General features: G+C 43.2%; 1 protein-coding gene across 2 annotated transcripts in view; it reads right to left on the bottom strand.

The window, feature by feature from the left end:
• The window catches only part of SCN11A (sodium channel, voltage gated, type XI alpha subunit), a 122,489-nt gene extending 115,150 nt beyond the window's left edge, over window positions 1-7,339 (bottom strand). Inside the window, exons 1-4 of one of the 2 annotated variants that reach the window (XM_011999478.1) lie at window positions 7,325-7,339; window positions 5,067-5,340; window positions 1,785-1,903; window positions 408-509 (exon numbers count right to left, since the gene is read on the bottom strand). In XM_011999478.1, coding sequence (XP_011854868.1) covers window positions 408-509; window positions 1,785-1,903; window positions 5,067-5,333 — 488 coding nt within the window. In that variant the 5' untranslated portion in view covers window positions 5,334-5,340; window positions 7,325-7,339. Of the gene's footprint in view, window positions 1-407; window positions 510-1,784; window positions 1,904-5,066; window positions 5,531-7,324 lie in introns of those variants that run through there. The other variant, XM_011999479.1, reaches the window with a different exon arrangement.
• Between the last annotated feature and the right edge of the window lie 1,245 nt (window positions 7,340-8,584).

Below are 8,584 nucleotides of genomic sequence, written 5' to 3'. Positions count from 1 at the left end.
CATCAGGTATAACTCCCAATGCAATCCCTCCCCCCTCCCCCCTCCCCATGATAGGCCCCGGTGTGTGATGTTCCCCTTCAAAAATTTTTATGACAATGTTATAATCTACTAAAATGCTAGAGTGGTTGAGTACATTATGGTTTATTCACCTATGAAATATTATATAACCATCAAAATGGACACCTATAAAACTTATGTAAACACAAAGAAAACCACTTAAAATGTGAACATATGTGTGCTGTTTATTACAAATTGTAAAAAAACAAAGGACAAAAATAAAACTGATTCTGCCAACATGTGTGTTAGAATTATCAGCGACTTTTTCTTTCCCTCCAGTGTAATCATTAACTGTCTTAGGTATAGTTGTTTAAAAACTTAGGATAGGTGAGTGAAGGAAAAATACTTACTCTGCGATGTCAGTATCGTTGCTGTTGCTGTTTTTAGCAGGCCCTGTAGCCATGAACACGCAGTTGATGATAACAGTGCCGATTATGAACATGCTGAACAATGTGGCCAGCATCCATTAAGGCAGATATGTTGTAGGATGGCATGAGCCATTAGCTATTGGGTAAGACTGGGAGTACCCCTGCTGGTCCCCTTTTCTGCAGCTGCATCTATCTTCTGACTGTGAGTATTGACTGAGAACAACTCACAACTGTCCCCTCCTGTGGAGAATTGTCCCCTGCTGAATGGCAGCCTTCTCACTTGGAGAGCTACGCACCCCCTTCCACATGTCTGACTGACACAGGCCCTTGCTTCAAAGTGGGACAATTCTGTGGTGCAATTCATGCTCCAGAGTTCCTCGTGGGATCAGGATGAAGCTGACTCAGCTGAGACCATATCCTTGCTTGGCTCTTTGTTTCCCCCCGTTCTGCTTCCCTTTCTCCTTCTCCAGAAAGCACTCCTCTGTTAAATCACTTAAATAAGAATGCCCATATCAGGCTCTGCTTCTAGGGAACCAAACCCAAATAGTTATTCATTGCCATTCTCCTCAACATTTTACTAAATCTATCAACCAATATCTTTTTCTCATTCCCCTGTCTAAAACTTCCTAGTGTCTCCCCCAACCCTTGCATACATCAGAAATGCTTAATAATTCCTACCTGCCTTTACACCTTAAGACTGACATTGCAAACCCTAAGTTTTAAGAGCCTGAAAAGGCATATAAATGGGTAAAATGGGCTGGTGTTCAGCCACAAGAGGGGTGCAGAGGTGATGAGACAGAGCTTACATGGCCCCTCCAAAGAGGCAGCAATTTCTTACTCTACCGATTTTTGCCAGGTATTAACAGAAACGTGAACCTACCCTTGCCAGTTTCCATCTTTCAAGAAAAGCCGGAAATCTGGAGTATTCACATTAGAAAGTGTTTTTTAAAGTTTTAAGTACTGTGTAGGTCCAACACAACACATTATCAACTCAATATGGTGCACAGGTTGCCAGCTTAGAACTCTTTACGTGTCAGCTTAGATGTGCCTTCCTCTAAGAAGCCATCCTTGATGCCTCTAAAGCAGAGCAGTGCCTCTCCCTGCTACCACTTTCACACTACCAATCTCACTAAAGAAATTGCCTGCCTTTTAGTCCATGCCCTTCTGAGGCCATAGCACCCCAGAGAAGGAGATGACGTCTTGCTCATATCCAGCACAGTCCCTGCCTGAGCAGTAGGCATTCAGCCAGTATTTGTAGAAAGAGTTAGTTATTTGCTTCCATTCAATAACATGAACATCGTGGGGCACGTGTGCTTTTCAAATAATCTGGACTTAGTAAAAGGTGCAATGAAAGGATATGAATGGACTGAGACTCTAATGGCTAAACTTCTGATTGAATTGAAAGGCCCAAAAATGAACAAGGCACGCTTGGCACTGAAGCGGTAGATTGTCCTCTTTTTGTTTAACACCATAAATGTCTGCAAAACAAAACAAAACAAGAAAATACACACATACACAACAGGAATTAAACACAGTGACAAAGCAATATTTATCATGAATTCATTCAGAGAAAATTATAATGTAACTGTTGGGTTGTGGAATATTTATCCAATGGGATACTCTAGAGGAATCAGAGATGGAAAACATGGGACTTGAAAATACCAAAATTAGGAGTATAGAGTAATAACCGGGGAAAACAAAATCCTTAATATTGTACTCCATGGTATGTATCAATGGGGAAAGGGACTAGGAGAGAACTTGAAGAGACAGAAATTGAGCTTGGACATTTAGATTCAGCAGATTATTTTAAATTATTTTGATTATTAATGAAAACTTTGTAAAGAATCTTAGAATAGTAAGTGACCTAAAGGGTGCATGTTTGCTACCTCAGGTCTGAGAAGCACTGTGTGAAATAAGCAGTCAATTCTAACCTTGATGATCTTCAAGAAAAAAGTCACCAAGTTTCCTGGATTTGCTCTTTCTTTACCTCTATGGACATAGGGGCAAATCTGCCCAGGGTCCTTAACCAGCAGGAGAGGTGGGCATTGCCCGTACAGAAGGCATTTGGAAATGTGTGTGGGTATTTTTGGTTGTCTGCTGTAATGACTGTGGGCTCTACTGGCCTTTATTGGGAAGACTCAGGGATGCCAAACAGGACAGAGTTGCCAGTGGTACACTATGCCCCCCCAAGGTGTCCAATGGAGTCCCACTGAAGAACACTGAACCTCTGCCCATTTTCTCCTAGCATGACTCCCTGGGCACTGGGAATGAAGCAGCCCCTGGACAACAACCTGTCACTAACAGGCTTCTAACATCCACCTCCAGACCTCCCTCTTTCCATTTAACTGTTATCTAGCTGCCCCCATATCTGTCCCCATGGCTGTCAGTTACAAAAGCCTTCAGAAAGTAAGTCATTCATTTCTCTCCAACTCGTGACTCCTTTCAGATTTGCAAAAAGTACTACTTGGCCATGTAATACAGCACGTTCTCAGGCAAGAAAAACAGACCTCGGCACCCAGGCCCAATGTCAGCACTGTGAGTGCTACCTTGGCTCAGGTGCCAGAACGTTAGCCACTGCCAACCATCAACCTTCCTTTAATGAGTTGCTGGGATTGACTGGTCTAATGGTCATCTGGCTGCAGAGAAAACTGTACTAGGATATTTTTCTTTGCCCCCATAATAATGAAATGAGCCACAGGGTTTTTTTAAAAAAAAATATGAGCCAGGAGCCCAAGACCTGCTTTGGAAATTCTGTGCCTTTCCTTTGAACAGACAGACAATTTTAGGGCAGAAACAAACCTCTCTTTGAGGTAAGTTACCCCACATTAATAAGTGGTACAATATGGCTCTCCTTCTGTGCCCTTTGATTTTGACGTTTTATTGATGCCTCTTCTTACTGCTTTAAATATTTTAACTAATGGTGTATTTAACTGTATGTGCCAGGGTTTTAATGATTAAAATGATAGGTACTAGCTCCTCCTGCCTGCTTGCTGACACTTCTCTACTTCTTTCCCCTGTTGCTCTTCAAAATGGGGCTTCTAAAGAGAAGTAGCCTGTGACGATAAAAAGCACCCTTGGGTTTGCATCCTAGCTCCACCACTCACTGGCTGCTTAACGTGGCTTAAGCCGCTTTCCCAGCTGGGCTCTGGTTTCCTCATCTGTGAGGTAGAGTGCTAATCATGATCACACATACCTCACATGACTGCTGAGGGCACTGGTCATGTGAGATCATGGGTGTGCAGAACTCTAAACAGATATCATGTCTTCTGATTTAAAGGGAGGACCCAGGCTGAGAAGTGGTGGTCCTAGAATTACCACTCAGGCTGGAATAGTCCTGTTCTCCCAGGACTGTCAGCTGCACACCAAACTGCTGCCTGACTCATGGGTCTCTTCTCCAGCATTGAGGCAGAAGGAGACCTCTACAGTTAACTCACCTCCAACAGCTACACCTCCAAGAAGACCCTGGAATCTTGGGGCATCAGAAAAAGGAGAAATATTGGAGTGTTTTTGCTCCTTCACTTCTTTCCCCTTGCTTGTCCTTCCTACTTATACTCTGCTTTCCTCTGTACATGTGGTCCTCATTTGGCCTGATGACCCTAAGTCTGTCCCAATTGAAGGACATGCAAATCAGGCAATCTTTCTTTGAAAGATCAGTTTCTTATGGATGCCAGCCAAAGATGCTCTCAGCATCCCATATTCTCTTGGGCTTCCCCAAAGCTCCCAGCCTCCTAGGCCTGTAACCTCAGTATGGCAAGGTGGTGTTTCCAACCTCTGCTGGATCACACTGCGAAGTGATGATGGCAAAATCTTCTGAGCCTTTCCTGAAAGGGACAAGTGTGCTCACAGCCTCAGGCTCTAAAACAGTCATGTGGGAGCTAAAAGTTTACATTTCCTCACTCAGGAGCCCCTTCAAGAAACCTTTACTAGACTTTCCCTGCAAGAACTGCATCCAGGCAGATAAAATAGCAAGGCTTTCACATATTTGCATTGAGTTTACACACAATCTGCATGTGCCCACTTGATTATCATTTTCTTAAGTTTCATTTACTGAGCTCCTACTATGCATCAAGTGTTGGTTTGAACTCTATCAGTCTCATTTAATAGCCTAGAAAGCCTATTATCCAAGAGTTTTTAAGGTACAATCTTGTCACTAAAATGAGCATTTCTGGACCATGATATTAATCCTTTGTATCAGTGTAATGCATTACAGTGATAAAGTGCTTTCCCAGCATGTCTGTGCTTTAAGGTAGGAACATCAGGCATTATTTCTGTTACACAGATTTTCAAAGTGAAGATTTGTAAAGTGACTTGCCCAGAGTCATAAAACCAATCACTTGAAATGGCCTGTACTTAACTTCTGGGACTACTAGTCCAGTCCTCTTTCCAGACTTCATTTTGTGTTTTCTGTTTTCCTTTTATCCTTCTACAGTCCCTCATCCTCATCTTCTCCTCTAATACATGCATTGCAGAGAAAAAATGAGGACTGAAAGGGGTTTTCAGGACTATCAAGGCAATGCCAGGGGATGACAGCAAAGAAGAGGCACAGCCTGCCTGCTGTAAACTCCAAGAGTGGCGTTTGGAGAACCCATAACACCAGTTATAACTACATGGTTAGAATACCCCCACCTCCTCATGAAGTACCTTATGATTTCTGTAGAATGGGTCCAGGTCTTCCAGGGGCTTTCCTATGAGCTCACGAGGAATGTCGCCATAGAGATTGGGCAACTTCCTGGAGGCCTTTAGGTCAAGCTGAGGCCGAAGATGGGGTACTTCTCCTGTCTTGTCTTTAGACTTATCTTTCTCCTTTTGGATGGCAATCCGCTTCTCAATTGCAGCCAGAGAGTCAGAAGTGAAGGGGCGGAAATTCCGCTCATCTGGAAAGATTACTGGGTAGCATCTGTCATCCATCTTCACCCTCAGGACAGAGACAAGCCACAGATCCTCAGAAAGGCCTCAGGAGGCAGGAATAAAACAGCCTGCCCTAGGACTCCACTCTTAAAGGATGATGTCATAAGGATCTACAAGAGCTGAGCTGAGGTCAGGGGCCTTGCGAGCTGATTGGCTGTGAAGATCAGAAGAGATGACCACCACTGTGGGTATAGCAGAAACTTTTGGCATAGACAAAACCAAAGCAGGGCATAATTCCTGGAGGACCTGGCAAGAGATGGAAAGTTGAGTTCAGGAACAAGTGAGCAGAAGAAGCCCCGTCTCTAAAACTGAAACCCAGACATTAAGCAAGACAATAAGGCTGAGCCGGCTGAACTGCTGAAGTGGGACCTACAAGTAGCAGGCAAGTGGCCACCATGGCCCAAACAAGAGGAAAAGGAATAGGGGATTGACTGGGCCACAGGTATGGGTTGCGAAAGCAAAGCTGTAAGTGCATGGGTCTTTTCTCACATCCAGTCAGTAAAGTTCTTAAAATGTGATAAAACGGGAACAAAAGAGCCATAAACGTAGGCATGAACTGCGACCCCGTGCCAGCCCTCTCACTTCTAGGACTCTGACCCTAAGAAAGTGGAAAGGGTTTGTTAATAGGGTTACTCTACCACAGGATAATCGCTTCTTTGCGGACTTTCTCTACAGCCCTAAGGTTCAAGCTAAACACTGAAAAGAAGCAGTAGTGTTCAGGTTGAATGCCTATATTCCCCATGCCAGGCATCCTCTTTCTTTCTTATTTACTGAATGCTAATCTAGGGCTGACTCTTACACCCACTCCAGGAAATTATGGTAAGAAACCCAACATATCACCGGTTTGTTCATTCAACAATTATGTGCCCTGTGTCTATGTAGGCATGGTGCCAGGCACTAATGGTGAAGAAACACAGTCCCTGGTCCAACAGTTACACTGTCCTGGAGTAGTAGAAAAGACAAAGACAGGAAATTAAAATAGAACAAATGCTACTACAGGGAGAAGTAGTGGGGCTATGTCTATGCATAGGACAGGTATGTCAACATAGGATAGGCATCTCATCAGGGAATCAGGGATTGTTGTCCAAAGCTTTAATGTCTAAATTGAGACCTGAAGGAGATGTAAGACTTAGGACAAGAGAAAAAGGGGGCATTAGGATGCTGCAGGGAGAGCAAATAGTGTGTACAGGAACCCTCAGCTGAGAAAGAACATGATGTCCAGCAACTGGTTCTGTTTGCCAGGAATGGGGATTTCATGGAGTGGAACGGCTAATAGGGCTTTACTCAGCAGAGGGAGAGAGTGGGCAGGCCTATAATCTTTGGTAAGGATCATGGACTTCCCCTGAGGATAATGGGGAATTACTGAAGATTTGGCTTTTCATTACTATTATTATTATTATTATAGAGGAGAAACGCTATCAGATTTGTTTTTTTTTAAAAAAAAAAGAAAGAAAAAGAAAAGCCACTCTATTGGGAATTGCAGGGATATGGATGGAGCTGGAAGGCCCTTAGCGAACTAACTCAGGAACAGAAAACCAAATACCACATGTTCTCACTTATAAGTGGGAGCTAAATGAGAGGAACTCATGGACACATAGAGGGGGACAACACACACTGACGCCTATGGGAAGGTGGAGGGTGGAAGGAAAGGATCAGGAAAAATAAGTAATGGATACTAGGCTTAATACCTGGGTGACGAAATAATCTACCACAAACCTCCACGACACAAGTTTACCTGTGTAACAAACCTGCATGTGTACCCCTGAACTTAAAATACAAGTTAAAAAAAAAAAGTCCCTCTAACTGTTGGGGATTGAAAAGGCCTGAGATGGGAGGATAAAGGGGAGGCTAAAATCAGAGAAGTGAGCTTGGAAACTGTTGCAGCAAATCAAACCACAGGGGATGATCCAATGACATGGACGGATTTGAGAGTTAATAAATAGCCTTGACATGTGATTAATGGGAAGAGAGACTTGGGGGATGGTCCTTACCAAGATTCCTGGCTTGGGCAGCTTGGAGGACAGCATGGTCACACACTGAGACAGAAAGTGCAAGAAAAGGAGGGTGCTGCGAGGGAATAAATTTGATTTACAACACATGAAGCTGAAGCTGCCTGAGGGACCTGCAAGTGGAGAGAACTAAAAGTCTCTCAAATATAGGGAAATCACAGTTCACGCATGGCAGGCTCTGAAAACAGTGTGAAAGCAAAGAAAAGTAGTCAAAATTTCTCTTGAAACTCCCTCAGGAAGGCAGCATACTAAAGAGGCATCCCAACTCACTACTTAAATGAGTTCAATACAACCAGCTTTTCTTCCAGGGCCAGAACCAGGCACTCTTTCTTCAGGTTAGCCCCAAACAAAGTAGTTGGATTGTGTTTCAGGGCCATGATAAAAGCAATGTACGACCCTTCAAGTATACTATGATTAATATACTTGAAGGGCAAGTATGATAATTACTTATCATAGTAATCAAGTATGATTAGATCAAGCATGATTAGGGCAAGCAATGATAATACTGTGAGAGCCATATATCAGCTGAAACTGAATGTAGGACTGTAGATTCATCACATTCTATCTCACACTCATCCAGAGTCAAGTTCATTACTGATAGGTCTGGATGATTGAATTTCCCACACTATTTAATTCCCCCCTCCTCATGAACATGTATAATTGAATTTGTATGAATGAAGTGGGCATATAATGAGACTCTGCTGCATTTGATTCTAGAGCTCAAGAAATAAATTTTATTCAGAGCATAAGTCTTTTGCAGTGAACACCATATGGATGCTAGTCAATCCTATAAAACGGACGCTCTGTGAAAGACCCTGGATGGCAAAACCTGGACCCTATGCTCAGTTACAGCAAGGAGTCCAGTGGCGGGTGCTGCCATTCTAATGTGGCGATTAAAGAAGCAACCGGACACTATCGCCCTGCCATTTTGACCCTGGAAGATATTTTGCCTGGGTTCTTAAGAAAGAGAAACTTGTTAAAAATAAATAACACAAAATAAAACTGACAACCCCTGAAAGTGCACACATTAAAATTTGTTATAGATGATTAAAAAAAAAAAAAAAACAAAACACACACACACACACCTGAAGAACCACATCTTAAAAGTAACATTAGCCAGGCGTGGTGGCTCATGCCTGTAATCCTAGCACTTTGGGAGGCCAAGGCGAGTGGATCGCCTGAGGTCAGGAGTTTGAGACCAGCCTGGCCAACATGGTGAAATCCTGTTTCTACTAAAAATAC

The sequence above is a fragment of the Mandrillus leucophaeus genome, unplaced genomic scaffold (genome assembly GCF_000951045.1).
Source record: "Mandrillus leucophaeus isolate KB7577 unplaced genomic scaffold, Mleu.le_1.0 Scaffold595, whole genome shotgun sequence".
In the NCBI taxonomy this organism is placed as follows: Eukaryota; Metazoa; Chordata; class Mammalia; order Primates; family Cercopithecidae; genus Mandrillus; species Mandrillus leucophaeus.
The sequence above is the reverse complement of the archived record's forward strand: the minus strand, read 5'-3'. Positions and strand labels throughout refer to the sequence as shown.